Below are 26,111 nucleotides of genomic sequence, written 5' to 3' on the forward strand. Positions count from 1 at the left end.
GGCCCCTCCTCCATGGGGACGGGGACAGCGCCGGGATTCGCCATCCCCCGCGGGGACAGGGACGGGGACAGGGACAGCGCCGGCACTCGCGGTCTCCACTCGGGGCCGGGACAGGGACAGCGGCACGGCCGGGACTCGCGGTCCCACACTGCCGCCCGTCCGGCCCGCCGCCGGCCACAGCGCGGGGTCCCGCCGCGGGCTGATGTCACGGCCGTAGCTGCCCGCCGCGCTGCCGGAGCTCGGCGCGCCGCCCGCCCCCTCAGCAGGAGCAGGACGGGATGGGAGCAGCCCCGCGGCCGGCCCGGCGCGGTGTCAGGGCCCGGGGAGGGCCGGGGGCCGCGGGCGCGGGGCCGGGTCTGAGGGCGGCCCGCGGGCAGCGCGGGGGGCGCACGGCGGGGCCTGGCGGGAGCGCGGCGCAGGCGCAGTGCGGGCCCGGGCCGCCATGCCGACCGTCAGCGTGAAGCGGGAGCTGCTGTTCCGGGCGCTGGGCAGGAGTTACAGTGAGTGCCCGCTGTCCCCGCCGAGCTCCGGGCCGTGCCCGCCCGGCACCGCGCCCGCCGGGCTGCCATCGCCGCGGCCCTTCCGCCGCTGCCCGCCCCGGACGGAGCGTGCACGGTGCCGCCGGCCGCGCCCTCTGCGCCCTGCGTGTCCCCGGTCCCGGGGCGGCACTGGGGCTCTCGGGGAAGCTCAGAGCGCCGGGGGCTCCCCTGCCGCCTGCTCCTGCCAGCCCACGGCACGCCAGGCACAGCCATGTGCTATCCCTGCCCCGCCAGCCCATTGCCCCGCCAGCCCTTTGCCCTCACATGCACTGCTTGAGGCCAGATCTCTCGGGAAATTGGAACCACGCGTCTCCACATGGCGGTTCTGGTTGGGGTTTCACTGTCTGTTTTAGGATCTGGTTAAACGAAGAAGGAGAGAGGAGAGAGGGGAGCAGGCAGAGCGAGCAGTGAATAGCGTGGGTTTATTCGACCCTTCCTGTCTCAGGAGGCAGATTTAAGAACAGCTGGGCTGAAGCAGCATTCGGGAGCTGCAGTGGTTTAGACCAGAGGGGAGCTGAGGCTCTTCGGGCAGCCCGGTGCAGATCTGCGCTGTCAGACCAGGCCTGTGTAACTCACACGTTACAACGCAGTTGATGCAACCTCTGTAGAACAACCTGACTGATCAGAATAGAAGCACTTGGCAGAAGCTCCCCAGTTATTCCCTTCATTTATCTGTTCAGGCCAGAGTTGCTCTGACAGACTTGGCTGAGGAGCTGAGCTCCAAAGATCAGAAGCCTTCCCTTGTGACTGTAAGAATATCATGTCAATAAATCAAATATGTACTAAAGAAGCTGCTACTCAGATGCAAATATAAAGGAAATTATTTAAATTACTTTTACCTTCCCCCCCCCCCCCCAAAATAGCATTTTTTATCTTGTTTGAAAATATTCCAAACTCACACACAAAAACTAGGTCTGAGGTCTGCTTATTAACCAAAATTCACCCTCTTCCCTCACAGCGGATGAAGAATTTGATGAGCTTTGCTTTGAGTTTGGTTTGGAGCTTGATGAAATTGTAAGTAATGCTTTATTTGTTGCTTTTTGAGTAGATGTAGCATATTGACAGGATTGCTTTTGTCTCCAGCATATCCCCTGGTACAGTGTTGTAATGGACTGTATTAACACAGGTGTTTTGAATCTGGAAAAAAACCCTCAGACTTACAAAGTTACTGCTTTGGAAGCAGGAGACTCCAAGATGGCATATTGCAGTACTTTCTGGGGGTTTCTGAATTTGAGGTTTTATGTCATTTCTTGTATTTGATGTGTCCATTTGCTGTATAAATGCAGATTACAGTGTAAAACTTCTAATTAATACAGTTTCTCCTATCATCACTATCATAGTGCTGTCAGTGTTAAGATATATCAGGTTAAAACTGCATTTTTGCTTTATTTCAGACATCTGAGAAGGACATTATAAGTAAAGAAAAAGGTGAAGAAAAGGCAAAGGGTGCGTCTGATGTTGTTCTCTATAAAATTGATGTTCCTGCCAACCGCTATGATCTCCTTTGCCTGGAGGGCCTGGTCCGAGGACTGCAGGTCTTTAAGGAAAGGTAAGGCAAATTTCTGTGAGTTTTCTGTGCTGTTTGTTATTTTTTGAAATATGGGTCCATTTCTGGTCCTGTATTTCAACAAATAAAAATGGTAAACAGAACTTCCTACTTGCTTAGATTTTGAGTATGATTATGTGTGTAGATCAGATTCATCAGATATTCTCTGGAGAGGATGTATTGCATAACTTAAAAAGACTAGACTAGAATGTTACTGGGTTTTGTATCTGTTCTAGAAAGTTTTCAGTTGTTCCATTTGAGACTTACCCTCTGTAAAGAACTCCTGCAGAGAAACTTCCTTGTAATCCTTTGTAATAAATACCAAAACAAATAATTTATTTCCCTTTTCTGCAATGACTTTATCTTGCTGAGTTTTTTCTTTTCTAGTTCAGTAATGTGTTTACCATCCCATAAGAAACAAGTTTTGCACAATTAGCTAACAACAAGTTAGCTAATTACATGCCAAGAAACGTTACCAGGAGAGTTTCCTACTTATAATTGCTGCTACATTTGTAGAGTTTCCTGCATTTCAGCTACAGACTTACTTCTGTTTTTGTTTCAGGATAAATATCCCTAGGTTTGAAAAGATAATACCAGCTGAGGGTGAAGGTCAGAGGCTGATTATCACCGAACAGGTAAAAGTGTTTACTGCACCTTTGTAAATGTATTGAGAGTTGCTGAAGCAGCAAGATCCATATCAGTACCATTTTGTAAGAGCAGCGAGACTGGAAATCTTATTTGCAGAGCAAGAGCTAAAGAAATTTAAATATCTCTACTCCTTGTGATCTGTTCTTAGGAATGAGGAGGGGGGAGGAACAATAGACAGATTGTTTGGGGTGAACCTAGTAGCAGATCAGATCAAAGTTTCAGATGCAGCTGAAATCAAAGTTTCAGCTGGTCTCTTGCCATCTCGTGCTGCTGTTGGAACTTGCAGACTGCCCAGATCCGGCCTCATGCTGTCGCTGCCGTCCTCCGAAACATAACGTTCACCAAGGAGCGCTATGACAGCTTCATCGACCTCCAGGAGAAACTGCACCAGAACATCTGCAGGTTAGTGCTTCAATTTAAAGCAGGGTCTAGTATCTGTGTGTATGATTTCATCACGTGTTAAGGCTGCACATCCCTGTTGCAGAGAGGCGTTGTGGCTATGCCAAGGAAAATCTTCTGTAGGAGCCCTCTTGATCCTTCTCATTTCCTTGCCTGTCCTTGTCTGCTGCCAATATTGTTCAACATAAATAGCTGTTACAGTTCATTCAACAGTTGAGACAGAAGTGTTTAGTAACATTCCCATTGGATTTGCCTTGACAGTTGTGTTGTTATTCATAATAATATTTATTAAAATGTTATTAATAAATAATTTTTAGGTTTCTCAAAATTATCCTTCTGCTTTTTCAGTAAGCTTTGTGAATGCATAGAAGTATAGAGCATCATACTCTTAAGAAACTCCAAATATTACTAGTAAAAACATTCTTTTGCCTTCTTTATTTCTAGGAAAAGAGCATTAGTAGCAATAGGTACCCATGACTTGGACACCATCACTGGTCCATTTACTTTTACAGCCAAAGCACCTTCTGAAATTAAATTTAAGCCCTTGAATCAATCCCAGGAGTACACAGCCCCACAAATTATGGATCTGTATAGGGTAAGTGGAATTTTTCACACTGGTTGCACTAAATGAGGAAGATAAATTTCCAAGGCTAAATATCTCTCGTATCCTTATTATTAAAAGTTGTTCTTACAAATAAAACAGTTATCTTTTGTAGCTTAACAGCCAGTGAACATTCCATATTTTGCTTATCATGAGCAATGCATGGTAATTTTTTTATTGTCTGTGAAAAATGCATTGCGGTATTTTGGGACTAAGAGCAACTCCCAGAATGGGTTTGGTAGAAAACTTCTAATTTATCAACATAAAGATTGCTTTTCATGGTGCTCTTAATAATGCTGTAAAAGGCCTGTGTATTTATCTGTGTATAAATATTTGGTGTACAAGGATAGGAAAAAATTCAGGTAGATATTACCAGATTTTTTAATGTTACCTTCATTTGGCCAGTTTACTTGGGGAAGATGTTGGATTATTTACTCAACTGCATATTAGGCAAGCATGGCTGTGTAAAAGTCTCAGGTTAAGTCTGGCACTGCTCATGGCTCAGCATCCAGATAAAACCAGGCAAATGCTAGGAAAAGAGCCTATCAAGTCTGACTTTACAGTGTTTATGTGGCCAGTTCCAATGTCAGCATTTGAAAATGATACTATTTATCACTGTCATTACAGTATACAGCCTGCTGGAACACACATACTGGCCATAGAGACAATTCCTCAAGTATCTCTGACTGAAGAGTAAGAGAGCTCAGAAACAAGAGAGACTAAAAGGAAATCAGGTTTTTGATACAGCACACACTTATGACATTAAAACAAATGTAAATTTTGAATCAAATTTAGGTATAAATGTGTCAGTATCCAGCAATTTATAACTAAAAATATTGCAGTGGTAATTTTTATTACTTCTAAGCAGAGTTCCTATAGACTAAGGATATTTGGCAATGTTTGTTTGCTGTGGTGAACAAGGGTATCATTTGGAAAGCATGGCCTACACATGTTTGAGAGAATCCTTACATAATCTTCATCCATTCTGAAGAAAACCAAAAATCCAATTCTCTCACTTCAAACTTTTCCTGCTGCTGAGAGCAAACACCCTTTGCTAGTAAAGTACCTAACTCTAACCCAATCCTTCCCACCTTCAAAATTCCCCTTAATTACTCACCAAAGGATTGTGGCTCTGTGGAAGTTCACCTGTGAGCTGATGTGACACTCAGGCTGTGCTTTGTTCCTGCAGACTGACAGCCACCTTCGGCACTATTTGCACCTGATTGAAAACAAGCCACGTTACCCTGTCATTTATGACAGCAATGGGGTTGTTCTGTCCATGCCACCAATCATCAATGGTAAGATTGATTTGTGACTGCTTTGTACTGTTACTGTTGTTTTGTATGTGAATTAGTGTCTGACAGAAATACTGATGTGTCATAGGGATTGTTATGTTTTCTTAAAATGGTTTCACTTACATTTTCATAAAGTCTTCTTTTCTTCTTTCAGTTTAAAGGGAGTCAATTTTTTTGCTCCCTCCCTAGGCTCGTAGTGTTCCTTTTTCTCATCTCCATCAGAAGGGTGTAAAAGTCCTACTGCAAAGTCTGCATTGAGCTTCTCATAATCTTCCCCAACTCAATGAAGTTCCTTGTGACAGGAACTTTTGTTAGGAAAGCATTTTGTTTAGCTAAAAGAAAGTGGCAAGTAATTTTTTTCTAAACTGGTAAGGGTAACTGGTAACTGCAACTTTGTACTCTATTTTCTGAGGTCACAGCAGGGAACCTGCCAGCAATGAGAACTAGTTTTTATGGATCGTATTGCTGTTACACTAAGTGATTTCAGGAGACTTTTAATTGCTTAAAAAGAATAAATTGTTCTAGATCTACTGTTCATGTTACCGAACATGAATGCAAAAGAAACTACGAGTGATTTTTGAGAAACAGTTTACTGAAGCCATTTAGTGGCATGGCAAGAATTACTCCTTAAAGAAAGATAATTCAGTTTACCTATATATTGAAATATAGGTCAGGAATCAGGAAATTTCCCTGACCAATAAATCTGCAGTGATAATTTCTTTGGATGTATGCTTCCTAATAGACCTCATCCAGCTAACACAAATTTTCTTAAAAGGCAGCTCAAACTCTCTGACAGGGACTGCTAACAGTAACTGTTCTAAATTGAAGATGGTGTCAACCACTGTGCTTGATCCTTCTGTGTTAGACCCATTCCAGCTTGGGGGTGTTCCATGTATAAGCACTGCATATTGTTTATATTTTATCAATTAAAAAGGTTGAGCTAAATTTAGCATCTGCCCGTTCTTTAGAGAACAGTATCTAAGAGAGGCTTCCAGGTCAGAGGTGCTTTCTAAACAGATAATGCAATGTAAACATCTGTATTGGTTGTTTGGATTATCTACAAGCACCGAAGTGAAGGCTTGTATTTGCTTTGAAGCGAGTCCAGAGGTGCTGAATACATTCCATCTGCAAAGAGATACAGCACAGCTGTAAGGGAGTACAAGATCCCTCAGTCCTAAAATTTCTGGTGCACCTAACTTCCAGTCTGGCTGTGACCTAATTCCTCAGATAGGAAATGAAAACAGAGAAGTTAAGTCAGGATCAAACAAAGGAAGCAGGAATTCCCAGGTATATCCAAATGCTTTCTTTGGCTCTGATGGGGTGCATCTGCATTAATGAATGGTGCAAGGAAAGGCAAGGAGGACAAAGAGGCTGGATTTGGCACAATCCCACAAGGTTCTAGGGCTGTGTGTGCCCACTCCTGCACGGCTCCCAGCCATGGAATTCACTGCAGATGTGCACTGCCCATGTGTGCCTGACAGGCAGAATGAGGTCTCTGTACGGCTGCTCCAGATTGCTTGTGGCTTACTAACAGACCCCACTTCTGTAGGGAACCAGCCACTGCGGGCTTTCACATCCAGTTTGCAAAAAGGACACTTCAGGTGCTTCTTCCAGACAAGAAAATTTTTGAGTGCAGCAGGGATGTGCTTCAGTGCACACATCATAACTGCCAGTATAGACAAAGCAAATTCACACCTAGAAGGACCCATACTAGGAGCTAAATCACTACTGTAGAGCAACCCACAGGGTATCAGCAGACAGTGTCAGGAGACTACAGAATGACTACTGATAGTTTTTATTCTATTTTTAAAAACCATTTCATTTGTTCCTGCCCAAGGAAGTGGCATCTATCACACATGTGATGTCAATGTCAGACTAAAGCCAAGGAAGATGGGATGCTGTGGCAGTGCAGAGCCCTTTGCTAACAGCAGATGGCCACTTTTCTGTTAGCTGGCTTTTCCAGCTGGGTGCCAGGATACCTGGAGATCCCTGTGTCTTGCAGTATAAAGCATAATCCAGTCAGTGTGTCTGATCTGCCTTTTTCCTTTTATTTGATTCATAAATCTAAAAATAAAAAGAGCTGCTCGTCTGCCAACAGCTGTGAATGTTGATGCAGTAGATAGTGGCTTTTTTAAGCTGTGGAAGATAACAATGATCTTTCTGACACAAAATGAGTCAGTATCAGTGCTATTGCAATATAACTAATATATCTTACCATGTTTTTGTTTTCACGTGTTTTAGGAGATCATACAAAAATAAGCCTAAATACCAGAAATGTGTTTATTGAATGTACAGGCACAGATATTACAAAGGTAAATTAATCTTTCCTGCTTTTGATATGTTTCAATATAATTATTTTCCCTTTGGATAATAGAGCTCCAATACAAAGACCTTCAACAACAAGGCATTTACTGTATGGAGCCAACCTTCCAATACAAAAATTGTAGGACTGTGGAATTCCCTGGAAACAGTTTCAGGCTTGCTCTGTAAATAACATTGTGTTTTCACTGAATTTTGATTTTACTATATCTTTATGTTGACACTAAGTGTTCAGTTTGTATGAGAAAATAATTCAAGTAAATTAGAGACTATTCTTTTTGAGCACTTTTTCTAAATCTGAAAGGCTTAGAAAAGAATAAAATTTACTAAGACTTCCTCTTTTGGCAGAATACTCTTTGTAAAGATTCATTTTGCCTACTACTGAAAATTTGGGCTGAGGGAAGAAAGACAAGAATTTTGCTACTTAGTTATCTTTGTCAAGCAGGGATGCCTTGCAAATAATTGCTAAATTCAAGTCTTTCTGCATGCAAATTCTATAACTCAAAGCTGAAGCATGAAAGCTGAGGAGTTATAATTGCCTGTTCTTGAATAGGTTGTGCATTCATTGATAGTTTCCCTGAAGTGCGTAACTTAATGCTTAAGAGCAAAACTGCTTTTAACTTACCCTACTGCAGGCATGTAGTTAACAGCACAAATAAATTTGCATGTTGGGGAGTGGCTTCTAAGCAAACAAATAAATAACTGTTTCTTGCTACTGCTTGTCTTGATAGTGAAAATAAATGTAGTGTTTTTCTGTTTACATGGAGGAAATTAACACTGTCAGGAATCAAAAAAATTCCCTTTGTGGATTGATAAATTATTTTGAATCTCATTTTTACATTCCATTATACTAATCTCTTAAAATATTAACTGTAAAACAAAAAAAAATTGCAAACAAGGTTATTTGATAATGTATTGCTAAAAAATACAGATCCTTCAGCCTTTCCATTCTCACTTGAACGTCAGTAAAATGACTAATTAGACATAAGGTTAGGAAGACCCAGGCCCAAATGGTCATAAAAATCCTGTTTCTAAAGAACAGAATTTAGAAAAGAGACACAAAGGCTTCAGAACCTTGAAAAGCAAAGATTTTCAAGCTTTTGCACAAATGTCTGTATCAGAAGGAAAATTGTTTTTATAATTCAATCTAGTAATCTAGACTGCTAGGAAATTAGCATAGAATGAAGAGGGTGTAAGATGAGATATTTTCCCTGGGTTTTGTTAAGGTATTTTGTCTACTTCAACACAAGTAGATGGCAGATTTCAATGTGATTATTATGTTTGTTTTGTAGGCAAAAATTGTTCTTGATATTATAGTCACGATGTTCAGTGAATATTGTGAGAAGCCATTCACGTGAGTAAAAATCTCCAGGCAGAGGGACATTACATCTGGGCCATGTGTTAAAAACCAGTTTTACTTACATTTTCCTGTCTCTCTCAGTGTTGAAGCAGTGGAAGTGGTTTATCCCAATGGGAAGACCCACATCTATCCGGTAAGCACAGCATTGGGATATTTCTGTCCTTAGGGGGAGGCTTTATTTACACAAAGTCTGCTAAGAGGGACATGGTTTTCTTTTCCTGCAGCAGCATGTGCTGAGGTGTGCAGTGTAAAAACCCAGCTTGGCACTTTCTCTGTATTAGTGAGTCAGAACCTCCTCTAACCCCACGAAAAATAACTCCAGCTCCAGCTTCTCCTTGTCTAGGAAAGTCATCCTGAAGCTCCACTGAATTATGATGAGGTTGAAAATACACTGTTATGGTTTAGAGTGCCTGTGATAGGAACTTTTTCAGGAACAAGTAAAGATTGCAATCAAAGGTCGTCATCTGTGTCTAAAGCTTCTAAAACCTATGTGTTCCAATCAGGAAAAATGAATGCAGGAAGAGGTCCTTCAGCCTTAAGCCTATGGACAAGTGAAACCAGCCTCAGCATAATGTACTTATCAGATCTGGAAGCTTTAATGCCCTTCAGTTAAAATAACCTTGTAACGCTGCATTTTTCAGTGTTTCACTTTACAGACACCAACTGTGTAAAGGTCTGAAAGGCAGAATGTTGACTACAAGTTCAGTTCAGAGCCCCAGACAGACCTCTTTGCAGTAGTGGAGTCTTATATTTTCATTCTCTTAATAAGTATAAAGAAAGCAATTCCTCGTGTTTCCTGAAAGTAACTGAAGACAGATCTGGTTGAGTTCATAAAATCAGATTTACCAAGGGAGTACAAAGTGTTTAGAGGGAAAGAAACTTATTTTTGCTGAGAGGTTTTCTAGTGTCATTTTAGCTTTTTCTTTTCACAATGTCAGTTTTAATCACCAGAGGAAAGATGAAGAATCCTGAAAAGATCTCCAACAAAATCGAAATCTCTGTGGTAACCAAAGCAGCTTCCCTAGAAAAAACAAAGAAAAAAATCCCCACGTTTCAGAGGCTATGGTTCTTAAGGATTTGTATATCAAGAAGTTTAGAAACACATGAAATACATAAATACATACAAAATAACTGTCTTAAACATGTTGCTAAGTAAAATACTTGCTAAGTAAAATGCTGGAAGGTATTTGTGTGCCAATAAAGAAATAGAAAATTTTCTTTCCTTTTCCTCCTAAAAGTCATTTGATCTGTACAAGACCATGAGATCTCATGCATGACCATTCTGTGCTTTAGGGCTTTGACTTAGGATGAACTGTTCACCAGAAACTTTCAGGGACCCTGTTACCTGCATTTATCAGAAATTATGGGAAGTTTCAATAACGGGGATTTCATGCTGCCTTCACCCTTCCAGCTTAACCAAGAACAGCTTTTGCATCACGTACTGGAGTATATTTTCAACATTCCTGTTAACTTTAGAATGCTAAATATAGCCTAATATTCCACATTTGTCTTCTGTGGGTGTCATCTTAGAATGGCAATTAGGAGCTAGATTACTGAGATTGAATCCTCTTAGGTAGAAACAGCAGTCACTGTGTATGTTTAAAATCTTTGTCTTTATTTTTAGGAGCTGGCTTATCGAACAGAGAAGGTGAAACCTGAATACATTAACAAGAAAGTAGGAATCAGGTGTGTTACTGCAAATGAAAACATAGTTTTATTAACCATGACAAGGGTACTAGGAGACCTTGATTATTGCATTGTTTTAAAAATGTTTAGACTGTGTGATTTTTTTAATTTATCAAAATATTAAAGAGTTATCTTGGGTAATTAGATTGACTCTGTTACAGAGTCCCCTGCTTTCAGGGAAAGTGAATGATTCTTTATGGCTTCACATACTGTTATGAAGTAAAGGAAAATGACCATCTCATGAGTGAGAATCTGAGCTGGTTCTGTTTGAATGCTAAGTCTGTGTACAGTCTATAAAGCACTTGCAGATTCTTCAGGATATGAGGCAATGCAGAAAAATATTGATCACTTTACAAAGCGAGTCAATATAGTGCAAAATCCATGAATTACCACTCTCTTGTTTTGTTTCAGTGAAACTCCATCAAACCTGGCAAAGCTGCTGACTAGGATGTGTTTGAAGTCACACGTCACAGGGAATGGGAACCATATAGAGGTTGAAATCCCTCCCACCAGAGCAGACATTATCCATGCCTGTGATATCGTAGAAGATGCAGCAATAGCTTATGGTTATAACAACATTCAGATGGTGATTCCGAAAACGTACACCATAGCTAATCAAGTAAGATTGCCCCTTCAAATGAATGCTCTGTTGTCAGTAAATGACTGCTGCATGCCAGAAGGGCTTTGGGGAAAACAGAACCTAGGAATTAAATATTTTGACATGCTTTGCCTTGAGAAGTATTTACCATGGATGGGATACAAAACAGATGCCCCACTGATTTGAATAAGTCTAAGGCCAGTGGTTGCTGGTACTTGAAAAAAGGCAGGGTTTAAGCAGGGAGCCCATATTAAATCTCTAATTGGGAGATTCATTTCCTTAGGCAAGCCTAAAGGCAGCTGGCTAATGCTTTCAAAAATTTTAAGCACACAACATAGTCCCTCCCTAGTGAATTTACCATCTTGTATCAGGCAGAGTCACCTCAGGAAAGAAAAGCAAAATGCTTTTAGATGGAAGCTACAAACTGGTGTTTTTTTTTCATTTTAGCTCCCCCTCAATAAGCTCTCAGAACTTCTGAGACTGGACATGGCAGCTGCTGGATTCACTGAAGTACTCACTTTTGCCCTGGTATATTACACTGATTTCATATTTTTCTTAATTGCATGTTCAAATAGTGATGCAGTCAAAACTGCAGAGGGTGGTCTCAGGATATGTTGTTGTATAAATGTACCAGTATTACCCAATACTGTTTTGGCAGCTGGTTGTTTACTAGAGCTTTGGAATCACAGTATAATATTTGGTGAGTTTGTAGGTCAGAGAAATTAAATGAGTCACTGTTAATGTGGTATGTAGTTCTAAGTATAGAGAGGGAAATAGCTGCTGAAGGACTGTTTTTAGTTTAACTTGATAGGATGGAATTGTAAGACAACAAATCTCTCTCAAGAGTTTGGTCAGCAGATATGAAATTCATCATAATTCAATAATCTGGAAAACCAACATGAAAGTTTAGTACTTTCTGGTGGGTATTCCTACAGTGCATTGAGATTTACCTGCTTCTGTATTTTTCTTTAGTATTGTCACTTGCCCAGGATTCCTTGTATTAGAGAATTCAGTCTGCAAAGAGCTTATTTTAAGAATATCCATTAAAAAAGTTACAATACACAGACACTAAGGGGACATCCTTTGTGAATTTCACCACAGGTAGGGTTTTGAATATAGATAACAAATAGAGATATGGTATATAGATAACAAATACGGATAAAAAATACAAAATTGTTATCACTGGTTTTAGGTATTATTTGTTACAGCCATGCTCGTAGTCTTTGACCAAGAATTAGGACTCTGCAGCAGCAAGTGCCACTCTGGTATTAACTGATGCCATAATTTGTACTATGGCAATTATACAGCAGGATTGTTGTGCTAAAATAGAATGTACAGTAGGAAACAACATCTTTGTCATGGCTCATATCCTTTAGTTGTGAACTGGATCAGAGAACCTGATTTACTATTAAAACCAAAAAAGTTAAATACACTCCCATGCCCTCCAAATGTATATGGTAACTGTCCATATATGGAAACTGCTATTGAAAATATATTGTACATTTTAAAAAACCCTTTCTGTTGCAAGATCTACTCAAAGCCTTTGTCTAAATATCCAATTCGTGCACGTTTTAGCATATAGGTAGCTACCATCACATACTCTGTTAAAATGTCTGTGGAGTTTCTCAACTCCTTCCTGAACCTAAAACTTACTAGATAGCCAGAGGTATAAATCCTTGAAAGTACCCAACCTCTTAAGAGAGAGTGTGATCTGCTCACAGATTGTTTTTTACTAATTTACTAAAATATTTTAAGATGCAGTATTTCAGGCACCTAAAACACTTCTGGAAGTTGAAAAGTTCAGGTATTGCAACCAGATTTGGTAATTAGAATGGACTGAAGAAAAATTTAATACCTTCAGATTACACAAAGCTTCAAAAGCAAAATTTGGTCTCATTTTGAAAAATATATTTCAGTTTTAATGTTTGGTTATTAACTCATTTAAGTAACCAGAACAATTAAGTAGTATTGCTCATGCAGTGCTAATATCTGGCAGAGGTATTCAGACCTGTGGTTACTACCATGTTGAGGAAACAGTACCTATAGTTGAGCTTTTAAAGTTTTTCTTTATTCATTAATATTGTTATCCAAAATTAATATTTCCTAATTCATTATTAATTTTTGAGTGCTGCACTCTTGCTTGGTTCTTCAAACACATAGTTCATATTTTTTCAGCACCAAATAGATAATATGTCTTGAACATGTAATATATTACATTACTACATTAAGATATTACATTGCTACAACTGAGAACCTTCATGAATTGCAACAGCAGAATTTTTGAAGGTCATGCAGTGTGTCATGGTATCACATTTCATATTTGTATTTCTGCTGTGGCAGGATGAAACTCACAGTCTGCTGTGTCCCCAACACTTCATTAAAACACCAGTGTGAACCTTATGACTTTGATAACTTTTAACATATAATTTATGCTACAGCATTCTGTACCCCAGTGTTATATGACAAACAGTGCTTATGTATTTGTGCACTCAATCTGTTTCTTGGTTAGAGCCCCAAATTACATTTGTATGCAATAATGTTGCCTTCTGTGAGGAGTTCCAGTTTAGCCAGGATGCATTTAGTTAAATCACAGTAACATGCTGTCGTTCAGATACACATCTGAAAACTGTTTAACACAGTTCTCTCCTCCTAAGTTCAGCATTTCTTGTGTTATTTGGGATTTTTTAAAATGATTATTCAATAATCCACTTTTTCAGATGGTATCATCTGCTCATTTTTCTCACAGTTGGTCTATCAACAGACTTTGTGAGCGCTGCCAGTGCAAAGGGAACACTTCTGGGAGACTGCAGTACACAAGCAAATCCTCAATTACATGCCTAGTCTGCTTCTGGTTTCTTTATTACTCTAATAAAGCTATAAATTCTGGAAATCTGAAGTGTGGCTCTTAGAAGTAGCATCTATTGCAGTATGTGCACAGACATTGGCTGAGCTTGATAAAGTCAATGGATATTGTTTTACTGACCAGCTAAAAAATACACCTTTAGAATATAGGCTTTAAAAAGACTTCAACCCCAAAAATTGGACAAACTACAAGAATCTTACGCAGCTCTAAAAATTGAAGGCTTGGCCATATGAGCTGTTTTTGATAGACAATACTGTACTTTATGTTAGTGTCCCTCAAGGGATTGTTGTACTTTGTGTGAAAGAACAGATACCAGTCCTTCTACAAGTGCTATTTTCAGAATAAAATAGTTCATCTACAAGTCAGGGTGCAGAATCTGAGCCTGTTTTTAAAATAAATGACAACAATCCAGGACAGAAGCCTAAATAAACACTTGCCTTTTTTTTTTGAAACCCAGCTGTATTTTATTTAGTAATTAACGTTTGTAAATTAACCAGTTTGCCTACTTAATCTAAAGAATAGGGCGTAATTTGTATTATGAGTGTTATGTGTGAGAGGATATATTGTGGGGCAGTGCTACAATTCCATTGTTCATTCTTGATACCAAATTTCATCACTGGCTTACTGTCTATTTTAGCTACTTGACCTTGATAGATTTTTGTCTCATTTTCAGTGTTCTCAGGAAGATATTGCAGATAAACTGGGCATGGACATCTCTGCGACAAACGCCGTGCGCATAGCAAACCCCAAAACGGCAGAATTTCAGGTGAGATCATTTACATGTTGAAAGCAATATTGTCATGGATTCTACGTGTTAAAAGGAGAGAAAAGAACCTACAGGAAATAAAGTTTATAAACTAGAGGCTACATTTCCTGCATTAAAGAGCTTGTGTATATTTATGTGCTGAACGTGTCGTCTTCTGTTACTCCACTGAGAAATCTCTCTTCTGGTGTCAAATACTATCAGCTTTTCAAGAAAGCAAAGTACCATGCTCTGGGTGGCAGAATGTGGCAAAACTGAGTAGTCTTATTGCAGAAGATCCCAGATGGTTGATCAACTCCCTTATCTAGAAAACCTATTCAACATAGAAGGAACTATTAGACTGGGCAATCTCGAAACTTCCTGAGCTTTGGGTAGGAAACATTTGGGTTGGTGTTTTTTTAAATATTGATCATCATTATTCTTGTTTTGGGTTTGTCTGGGTTTTTTGTTTAATTCTGTGATGCTTTTGAAGTATTTTAATACTCCTTTCTAGATCATTTGATCTTAGCTACTGCAGAAAGTGAGAGCTCAAGTATGGCATTCTCAACAATTCTGAAAATACCAAAGAGTAGCCATAGGTTTTATATTTCTTTTGTTCAAGAGTGTTGTTGGTTTTTTTAAGATACTTTCTTTAGTTTACAAGGAACATAAATTTAGAGGCCCCATTTTTTTCTTTCTAACCTAAGAAATACAAAGGTAAACTCACTTTAGAAAGGTTTTGAAAAGTTTCAGGAGTCTGTTAGGTATTAATATTTTGTGATTTGTGGGGGTTTTTTTTCCCTTAAGACCTTCAGTACATCTGATTTCTCTGAGTTTCTGAAATACCTTCCTAGATCTTGTCTCTAGTATTGATGACAGTCTTCTGCTGCTCTGAGACTCAAGAACAGAAATTTTGCACTTCTTTAATTTGGTACCATAAATAAGCTGTCATGAAAGACACTGTTGGAACCTGTTTAGACCATTACCACCTGTTCATTTTTATCATTTAGCATGGTGATTATAGTGAGCAATATAGAATGTACCCCTAACAAACAATAAAGTGTGAACAAAAAGAGACAACATCACAGCCCCTCTAGCCAGATACAGTTTCAGACTCCTGTTCTTGCAAGACTGCAGGCCTTTGCAGTAGCAGTGCTGCTAATCAGGGTTATTATTGGATGGATAATTCCTTGTGGCAAAAATAGCTTCAATCTTAGGCCTCCCTGAAAACTGGGAAAGATTGCTCTTTGTGATACACTATAAACTTTCAGCTTTAGATGGTAGGTGGGATGAGATTCTCAGGGTGACTCTCCCCATCCCCTGTCCTCTGCCAGCAAGGGAAGGGCAGGATGATGCCAGGGTCCACCTTATACTGAATGTGTAGTTAGAACTCCTCCTTGGTTAAGAAAAGTAGGATAAACAGACAGAAATGCTGCATGACTAAGCATATGGTGACTGGCTGAGCACATGGTGACTTCTAAGCTGCAGTCAAGGAGCAGAAAGTCACTGCCACCCCTCTTATATTAGATTCACTGAATCAGACTCTTCTATTTGACAAATAAAATAAGGTGCAATTCAAAGGAAGTATTTGAATAGAGAACACAGGAAATGTTACTGTTCTTACAGGTACATTCACAGGTGTGATTGTCTCTTGGTTCTTTGAACACATTTTCTATAGATTTCAGGTGTCCATGACTGAATATTACATAGCATTTTCCTATAGTATAAAGATAACATTTTAGATAATGCTTGATATTTCCAAAACTGCACTTCGAATTTGCCTTTTGTATAAGTGATAGTAAATTTATGGGAATTTTTCACTTTCTATATTATTTTTCTACCCTGCACTGCAACTCAGCCACCTGTGAAATAGTACCAGTTCTTAAGTTCACATATAAACTCTTTGAGAAAATGCAGTATATAGAACATGGAGAGAATGTACATTTCCAGGTTTAGTAATTCTAAATCAAAGTTGCTTAAACATAAGAGATAAGTGAAGTATTTGCACTTAACTACTTAAATTCTTGTTACAAATGGACAAAACAAAAATAAAAGAAGAAAAAGATGTTTTGGAAGGGATTTGACTTGCAGCATCTCTGTTTGCCCTGCAGGTGGCACGTACAACCCTCCTTCCTGGGCTGCTGAAAACAATTGCTTCCAACAGGAAGATGCCCTTGCCTCTCAAACTCTTTGAGATTTCTGACATTGTAGTAAAAGATCCTAATACAGGTAAGAAGAGAAAGTTCCTCAGAATCATTGATAATGGAAATACATTTACATACCAAATGGTAATAGTAGAATAAGTCTGTATTTCCTTTAAAATAGGCATTTCCATAATAATAGTCATTCCATACTACAGTGGGGTTTTGTATTAATGTGCACAGCATGAGATATAAGAACTTGGTTTACAGGCTGGATTTTGGAGTGCCTGGAAACACCGTTCATTTTAGATGCTCTCTTCAAAAGTGCAACTATTTTTAGGCATCTGAATATTCCTTCAAATCTGTCACAGATACGGAAAAACTGCAAGCATAAACACAAGACAATTTTGCATCAAAAAATAATCTGCTCTAAATTGCTTGTGTTGATGTGTCTATTTTTCTTGGTCTTAATCTAGTGCTCCTTTGTATTCTTATCAAAAACATAATTGACATTATCAGGGATGTATCTCATAGAGAAACTACCTGCTGGTAGTGTTTGCAAGTGGCACAAACCCTGGAAAGCAGAAACACCTGCATGCTGCTGTTTAGAGCACTGCAGTCCCAGTGATGTGCAGGGCTGTGCCAGCTGGAAAGCAGAATGTCTCAAGCCTGGGAAAAGCAGGTTTTATTTATTATTATTACTTATTTTATAGGCAGATTCTATCCCAGAGAGCAGTTATTCAGAGGAAGATTTTGGGGTCAGTGTGTCTCAACATGAATCCCTTTTCTGTCATCTTTAAACAGGATTGCTTGTATTTGTTCTCCCAAATTATTTTCTGGGAAGCTGATAACTGATCTGAAGAATGAGATTGATAGCAGAGGTAGAGGGTAGAGAATGGAACAAGTCTGTGTAAAAAACTGTATCCATAAATAAAAAGCTTCATGGTATAAAATTTCCTCTCTCATTAATAAAAATATTATCCTTATCTTTCCACTTCATCCAGCTGTGCTAAGAAAGTGTGGCTGCCTTGGAATTGTTGTGCATGAAACAGGCAAAGCATCTCTTCACTTTCCAAAAGCTTCAGTGAAATCCTTCCTGTCTTTTGGGGCCTCTTTGCACTGATTTCACTGTATATGATCAAAATTTCAAATTATCTTTACCTGGAATAATATATCACAGTAAAATGAACTGTAAAAACAGATTTTTAAATGTTAAAAATTTGCCTAAATTTTACTGATTTGTGTCTTTCTCTACGGTATATTGAGAGAAAAGGAGTGCCCAAGCTACAACTTTTGGGAGGAGTTGAATGGAGTTTTGCCTCAGTAAAAAGGCTGACATTACTTTAAATTCAGTGGTAGCAATGCTTCTGTTGTTTCATTATCTGGTTTCAGATTTTAGTGGTTGTGTTTAAAGTATCTGGGATCTGCAAAACAAAGGTTTATATAAGGCCTAAACAAAATGGCAAGTAAATTGCTTTGGTGATGAATTTAATTGGTAGATTACCTTTTTTCCTTTTTGAAGGAGAAAAGAGCCTTGCCAAGCAAAACAAGCAGTTTTAGCAAACCATGTAGGCTCTTTTTTATTAAATACAGACAGTTTGGTGGTGCAGCTCATTCCTTGTGGGCCATGCAGTTAGCTAGAATGCACAAAACGTGGGACAGATGGCAGAATAGCATCAGCATTCTTCAGAACCAAGAGTGAGGCTGTTTATCTTGGACTAAGGAGCACATTTACTCTGGCATTATAAAATTTGTGAGTTAAATTGTTACTTTTATTTCATGTTTGTCAAGTGCACCTCTTGAAAGCTTTCATTGATATGGATGGCTGCTTAACAGCTTTATAAAGAATGATTTTGTGGTGTACTTAATGTTGATGGGAATCACTGCAACGGACAAAGACTTCTGAGGCAGCAGCTTTGTGCTGTCTGCTCTGGGGCAGCCCTCTCGTGGACTGAGCCCTTACAGACTGTGAACAGTATCTGAAATGGGTTTTAATGTTACGTTTAGAATCACTACTGTCTTCCTCAAATTGACTTCCAAACTCAAACTTGCCTAATAAACAATTTGGAGGGGGGGATGGAGAAAGGCAACTGCAAACATTGAAAAATGTGGAGTTGTCCTCTCACATATGGAATGAGATTTCCTGCACAAGGCTTATGTCATCAGACTGACTTAATTTAATTTTATTATTTCATGATTTTGGCATGCAGAATTTCCAATTAATAATTTCAAAAGTATGGGTCAAAAGAGTACTGACATTAACTGTATTTGAAATTATATCTTGCAGTCATCCATGTGTGAATGAACCCAGCTCTTTTAAACATGCTGGGTTTTAATAAAGTACCTTCTTACACAGAACTTGGGCTTACCAAGGTGAACTGAACATATTTCTCTTCAGACTTATCTGACAGAAAGTTTTGATGTATTAAATTAGCAAAACGTGTGGCAGATTTAATAAAACTAAATGGAACCAAATCTGAGCAAAAACCTTTTTTCTCAGGGCAGAAGGAAAAATGCTGATTTTGAATATGTTGCACAGCATTTGTGTGGGTAATTTGTAGCACTAGGTAATCACTTCTGTAGGATAGTTACTAGTTTAGGGTATAAATCAGCATACTTACCACCAGGCCTAAGAGGGAATACCCTTTCTCTCACCGCAACGAAAGAAATGAATCCATTAGAAAATCACCTCTGACCAGTGATCTTGGAGAATCTGGCAAGCTTATGGTAGCACACATTCAGCACAATTTACATCATCTGTGAATACAGCTGCTGCCACCTTTTGAAGCATATTTCCAACTGTCTGGAACTGTTGGTTATCTGCAGAAAATAGTTTGGGAGGCCAAAAGACAAGTTTGCCTGAGCAGGTGTCCCTTTTCAGATCGCCAGGTAATTTTCCTGAAGCAGCTCTAATTTGGAAGGGAACAGTGTACAAGGTTGCTTTATCTTCCTCTGCACTCTTTTGGCTCACATATTCCTGAGCAGCTGCCCATCCTTTGGATTTTTTTTCAGCAGCATCCCCAGGAAGTGCTTTGAAGTCTCAGAAATACATACACACACATATATATATTTATGTATAATTTGGGTTGACATACTTGGCAAGCTCACTTGAAAAATAGAAATGTTTCATGGCATGACATGAGAGCTCTTAAGTGACTTACAAAGAACTGAAGCATTTCTAACATCTGCCAGCTTTTGCCTACAATTCCCAATATCTTTTTTCCTTCCTATCACTTGTAGTGAATGAACTTCCTCTGTTGTGATAGAACTCTGTAAAGGAGTAAGTTTTATAACACTTGAAAAAAAACAACTTTACCAAAGATTCCTAAAATTGAAAACATGAAGTATAAAAAATGTTGTGTATGTTTATTTCTGGTGCTTTAGTTCAGAACTCTGGTCTGAAGGCACCACTGACTGTCTTAATTATAATGAAATTAAAATTCAGATAGTTGTCACAAAACCTGCTCCCATAATGGCTCATTAAAAAAAAGGAAACCATTCTAATGAACCACTCTAGCCAAAACAGCATACTGTCTTAGGGAAGACAATTTTGTTCTATTCTGTTGGTCAGTATAACATGAAAATAAATTCTTGACCATCTATGACTGCTCTACTTGTTAGTATCTTAGTAGAGCTGGGAAACAGAGACACATGTGACACACAGACAGAACAGGCAGAGTGCTCAGACCCAAAAACAGATGCTGCATTTATTGATATTTTCTCTGTAGCCTTTACTTTCCTATGTTGCCATTTTAGCTTCAGAATTGGATTCTCTAGCATTATTTAACACTGCACATTATTATAATGATAGGAAAAAATGTGGAGTGACAAATTGCAGACTTACTTCCACAGTAAGTTCAGCTTTCAGTGACTGATGAGAGAACTTGCAGCTGTGGTACCAAGTAGCTGCCCTAAAAGTTTTGAATGATTTCTGTCTCAAAAAGGCTGAGCTTTCATCTTGTGTGTAGGCTCTGCTCCTGTGTTTTACTGTCTGTTTTAAACTGTGTATTTCTGGTCACTTGATAAATACTTTCTTGTTTAGTTCCTGACAGACTTTTATCACTAAATGTTTAGTTGGAGCAATAGTTTCTCATGTGGTAGATGTTAATGTTCTGACTGTAACTCCAGTTAAAAGTTCTTGTCAGGGCAGAAGCAGGAGAGATTCTGAGGTAAAAGTAGATGATGCTGCCAGAGGGCTCCCCTGCTCTATGGCCAGGAGTAGCTCAGGGACTTCCCAGAATAAATGTGGTTCTTTGTAATAAAAAGCAGTGGATTTATCAGCTATGGACTCCATCTGCCTCCTCAGAGCTGTGTAAACTCCTGGCAGCCACAAAATCCTGCGGTGAAGAAGTTTTATTGCTTAACTCTATGCTGCCTGAAAAACTCATTCCTTCTCTTGTTTTTTTGAGTTTGGTTCCTGTTGACTTGATCAAAATGCTAAAACACATGATGAGTGAAGCCTCAAAAGCCGCACTAGTCCTAGACAGCGTGCATTGCACTGGGGTAGCCCCAAGGTACAAATGTAACAACATGCTATTACATACTCATTCTGAAAATTTAAAAAAAAAATAGGGAAACATATTTTGCTGAAATCATGAATGTCAGAAGGCATAAAGCAGGGGTTTGACTTAAGGAATTGTCCAAAGATACTTATGTCACTGTCTTGAGTTTGTGCAGTGTAGCACATTCTTCATAATCACTTGGTTGCAGGGATGTCCAAGGTGATCCCAGAAAGCATCTGTTGTGATTTGGGAACCTCTGTGAATTAAAACCTTTTCACAGATCACCATGCTAACATTATTACACTCATTTCAGGTTGGGGTTAGTTGGTTTTTGTTGGTAATTGTTCTACAGCCAAGTTCTATAAATATTTAGCTTTCCCACCAGCATCACAAACTTCTCCATGCCTACTGGGTATTTGCATTTTGGCTTGTCTATTTTAAATTTCTTTAACACTTTGCTTTACGTTTGGTACTTGTCACTGCATACAAGATACTTGCATATAACAACCCTCTCTCCTGCTCAAGGCATAGGGTACTTTAAATCTTTCTTTACATTTCTGACTGTGAGAGCCCAGTGGGTTAAAGCAATTCCTTTATTTCTTCAGGCTACATGACAGGTCTGTCAGAGAAGCTATTTTACGTATTTATTTCTCCTTTCAGCCACAAGTGCCTCACAGGGCAGCAGAAGAAAAGTGATGCAAAAGGCAAGGTTAGTTAGAAGTGTGATAAAGTTTCCCAGGTAACATAATTGCTTCCTTCTTCTGCAGATGTAGGGGCAAGAAACTACAGACATCTATGTGCAATTTATTACAACAAAAGCCCAGGCTTTGAGATCATCCATGGTTTGCTGGATAGGATCATGCAGGTCCTGGAAGTGCCACCAAATGGAGAGAATGGCTACACCATCAAGGCAGCTGAAGGTAAGGAAGAAAGAACTACAGTGTACAGCAGAGTTTGTTCTGGAGCTTAAATGTTCCCCTACAATGTGAGAATTTTTGGTTGTTCTCAGTAGTAGAGACTAAGGATTAATATCATTATATGTGCTGTCATACTGCAGCATGATAGAATGATAATGAAAAGGCATTGTCTGCATTCACTGGTTGTAAAATGTGATTGCTGTCTTCCTGTGAGCTGTCCTGAGTAGCTTAATGTAGTTTGTGAGTTCACAGCTTTTTAATGGAACTTATAATATAGCATATGCCCTGAGCTTCATGGACTGTTTATAATGATTTCATCTGCTGATGGCAAGGGTACATAGGAATTCACTGAACTGATGAGTATGCCAGACACCCACTGTATTCTCCTTGCCTAACAGAGCCTGGAAAAGACAACTTCTTACACCTTATCTTTTGGTTTCTAGCTTTATCTATAGCGCTTTTTTATAGATACCTTTTATTTATACATTCATGTGAAGATATATGCCTTATATATCTTTCATTCAAAGAGCTGCTGTCTTTAGGACTGACCCTGCTGCTTAGATAGTTGTATAACAGCCCTCTTCCTTCTCCATACAGGCTGAGCTGCACATGAATTAAAAATAACATCCTTAAGTGCAGAATCTCCTCTGTGTATGTGCCTGTGCATGTAAGAGAGAAAGCAAGTAGGCTGACCTGATTCCTTCATTGCAAGAGTACAGGTTGATGGAAGAGAGCAGCACCAGCAACTCAGCTATTCTGCTACCTAAAGTAACAGTGTAGAAAATACAGGATAGAAAAGCACGGCCACAGGGATGGCAGCTATGATTCTACCTACATGTCATGCAGTGGTGTTCAGAGATATGAGACACTGACTCAAACTGACTCAGCTTGAAGAAGTGCCTCCATTCTACACTTCCTTGGAACAGTGGCACTGACAGAGAGTCCCTGGCAGCCTGACCTAACTCTCCTGTTCATAGACCTTTAATGAAAATTTGTTAGGTGTCTCCCTGTTCTGCAGATGCTGCCAAAATGCCCAACAGAACACTTGAGCTGAGTAGTCTCTTGGCCCTTCAGTGCACATTTGTGTCAGACACACTGATGCTTTTTTTTCTCTGCTTTTTTTTGAGAAGGTGCTATTTTGTTCAGTATTATTTAGGCAGACTCTCAAGGGTTTGTTAGAATATTGTTAATAGGATTCCCAGGTTGACCAGAAGAATGTTTAATGTTACTTCTGGTTCTAATTCTATCAGGTACACAACATGTAATAGCAAAGCCCCTTGTTTGGAAGGGGGGTGTGGTAGTGGGGAGGGAAGAGCCTCTGGGAGTTGGGTACTCAGCTGCCATTGAAGTCAGACTGAAATATTCTATTCCTCCTCAAAACTCTTCTGTGGCTGGTTTTTGAATAGACATATCAAGAATTTACTTTAGTACTGAAAAATATTTGCAAATGTTTTATATTGTGTGTTGTAACATGACAGCTGATTTCAAGAAACTAGAAAAAGGTCTCAAAAATAATCCTAACACAGGGAAGAAGTTATTTCTACATATTAGTGCTGCTCAGTATTCCTGATGCTGTGAGATTTACAATGCTCACTCCAAATCCCTGCATTCCCATGACATTACTCCACGACACATTTAGTGCAGAGGGTGGATTATGCCTTGTCATGTGCAATATATTACAAGCAGTTTGTGGCTTTTGGTTATAGCAAAAAAAATCTACTACTTTCTGTTTCACCAGTGATTCAGAAACTCTCCTGGGATGGCACATGGATTCCTTGCAGTTGTCTTTGGAATTTAACCTTGCTATCAATGCAGATGGCTGATACTCTGGTGCCATAGCAAATGCAGTGTCACTGCACCAACTTAGCTTGAGACCTTCACTGCAGAGATGGTTGGAAGTCAGAGTAACTTGGAGAATTTTGGTGGTTTTTAGTGGTTGGTTTGCTTATTTATTATTTTTGATTTTTTAAAAGTTGCTTTGCAATTTGTCAATTAGGTGTGTGTGAGAGAGATGGCAGCAAATGATGGGGTAAGGTAACTGCTCAGTGAAACAAAGATACCCTGTAACATCTTTAAGAGACCTCAGGATACTGAAATAATTCATAAGAACAGTGCCAGTTACTTCAGAGGTTTGAAATCAGGACATTACACATGGCACAGATTTTTAGAGGCATCTGCACGAAGCTGTTTTATTGCCTGTGCCAAATTACAGATTTGTACAGCGAGAAATGGGTTTATCCTGGGGCTCTGATTTACAGAGATTTAGAGGTACTGTCTCTGTCCATAATCTTAAACAAAGCTTGAGTGAGACCAGTAAGCAACAGTGTAAAGGTAGGGTTTAGGCCAGTTGTTTTTCTCCTTGTGTAACTGATTAAAATAGTTCCACTGATGATTGAAAAACAATACAGGGAATAAAATCGAGCTTTAAATGAGCAGCAGAGAATAGATAGAGATGTGTTGTGCACATATTCCAGACACTTTTCCAGCTTCCCCCTGGCAAATGAAATGCCTGTGCAATAGACCTGCTTGGTCCATATGTGCAAATGATGGTTATTTGAGCTCCTGCTGTTCTGCCAACACCTAAGTGCCCTGTGATTTGACCTTAAGGTCAGAGTGGTTTTGCCTCTCTAGCAACACCTGGGAAAAAGTACAGATGCTAGAAAATATGGGTGAAATTGTGATGTTCCCCTGGCCTTTGCACTGTGCTTTGGTGTAATCTGAGCTAGGTAATAAATGGAGAAGAGCTGTTTAGAGCAGCCTTAAGGAAGAGAGGCTTTTGAGTGACTGAATTTGAGGATTTCAACATACATTTGACACTCAATGCTTTCCACTTTTTTAAAAGTTACTAATGGAAACTTTTTATTTTCTCATTACCACTGAACTTACAAAATTAAAGTTTTACAGACAGAAGTCTGAAATGTTCCCCACTGCTTTAAAATGCACAGAATTAACTTTTTGACAGTGAATCCTGGCCTAGAAAAGCATTCTGGTTTTTCTTTTTTGTTTTATGGCACAGGCATCCATAAATATAGATGGAAAAGATGTGATCAACCCTCAAACTTTTATGTGCTCCATAATAAAAAAAGGCATAGAATTTTTGACACTTAACCATTCTATGCCATTAATAAAATGTAAATATCAATATGGATGTGTATGATTGGAAGATGAACAAATAATTTTTAAAATATGAAAATACAGGTGGAAAGTGACAACAAATTTAATCATATGTTTTCAGATAATTTAATAAAATTATTTTTTTTCAGTTTGCTTTCATTAGTTTCAATTCCCTTGAACTGAAAACTAAAAGTATTATTATTATTATATTGGAAGATATTCTTAATTTCAAATTTTAATCAGGAATGGGTATGTTTTCTGCAATATTTTTGTGATCTTGTGCTTTTGCTTGACCATCTGGGATGACAATTTTCTTGTAGAAATCAGGACAACAATCCCAGGAGGTGATGGTAATCATGGGGTTTGGGTCCCTAGTAAAGCCTTACTTAGGGTGAAAAGAATGAAGGGCTTAGGAAATCCTGACAGTGGATTATATATCACAGTCTTCAAAGGAGTGGTGTGAAGTGGAAGGTGTAATTATCTTCACTCCTAATGTAACATTTAAGAGTCCCTTATTTAAGGAAGAAACCCCTGGTTTTGCATCACCTTTTAGGAGTCTCCATACTTTGCACATGGAATTTAACTGAGCACAAACTGTTTGAAAAGGGAAGGTATTATCCCTGTTTTATCAAAAGGAAACAACTTGACAGGTTCACAAAAAATGTTGCAGAGAATCTGTGAATGGCAACTGCTCCTGTCTGCCCCACTGTCCTCCATACAAAACTGAAATAGCAATCTCATGAAAACAAGCAACCCCTAAAGAGAATCAGCTTGTGACATGAGCTTCGTTTTTCTACAGTACTGATTCTCAGAGATTTCAGCCAACTCTTGAATGTATTAA

The 26,111-nt window shown here is 39.1% G+C and overlaps 1 protein-coding gene and 1 long non-coding RNA gene across 3 annotated transcripts in view; one reads left to right on the plus strand and one right to left on the minus strand.

Moving 5' to 3' along the window:
* Positions 1–426: 426 nt before the first annotated feature.
* FARSB (phenylalanyl-tRNA synthetase subunit beta) overlaps positions 427–26,111 on the plus strand; it is a 37,031-nt gene continuing 11,346 nt past the window's right edge. The window contains exons 1-16 of the mRNA XM_083868581.1: positions 427–500; positions 1,498–1,553; positions 1,934–2,088; positions 2,648–2,720; positions 3,020–3,135; positions 3,577–3,727; positions 4,923–5,031; positions 7,270–7,340; positions 8,640–8,701; positions 8,789–8,840; positions 10,332–10,393; positions 10,805–11,012; positions 11,439–11,519; positions 14,528–14,620; positions 16,708–16,825; positions 22,007–22,159. Of these exons, the coding sequence (XP_083724707.1) occupies positions 443–500; positions 1,498–1,553; positions 1,934–2,088; positions 2,648–2,720; positions 3,020–3,135; positions 3,577–3,727; positions 4,923–5,031; positions 7,270–7,340; positions 8,640–8,701; positions 8,789–8,840; positions 10,332–10,393; positions 10,805–11,012; positions 11,439–11,519; positions 14,528–14,620; positions 16,708–16,825; positions 22,007–22,159 (1,618 nt within the window). The 5' untranslated portion in view covers positions 427–442. The remainder of the gene's footprint in view (positions 501–1,497; positions 1,554–1,933; positions 2,089–2,647; positions 2,721–3,019; positions 3,136–3,576; positions 3,728–4,922; positions 5,032–7,269; positions 7,341–8,639; positions 8,702–8,788; positions 8,841–10,331; positions 10,394–10,804; positions 11,013–11,438; positions 11,520–14,527; positions 14,621–16,707; positions 16,826–22,006; positions 22,160–26,111) is intronic.
* Positions 3,155–26,111, minus strand: part of LOC310913286 — a 29,686-nt gene continuing 6,729 nt past the window's right edge. The window contains exons 2-3 of one of the 2 annotated variants that reach the window (XR_014590788.1): positions 4,851–4,952; positions 3,155–3,295 (exon numbers count right to left, since the gene is read on the minus strand). This is a non-coding gene — a long non-coding RNA (uncharacterized lncRNA). Of the gene's footprint in view, positions 3,299–4,850; positions 4,953–26,111 lie in introns of both variants that reach the window. The other variant, XR_014590789.1, reaches the window with a different exon arrangement.

Source organism: Zosterops lateralis, assembly GCF_965231275.1.
Source record: "Zosterops lateralis genome assembly, chromosome: 10".
Lineage (NCBI taxonomy): Eukaryota > Metazoa > Chordata > Aves > Passeriformes > Zosteropidae > Zosterops > Zosterops lateralis.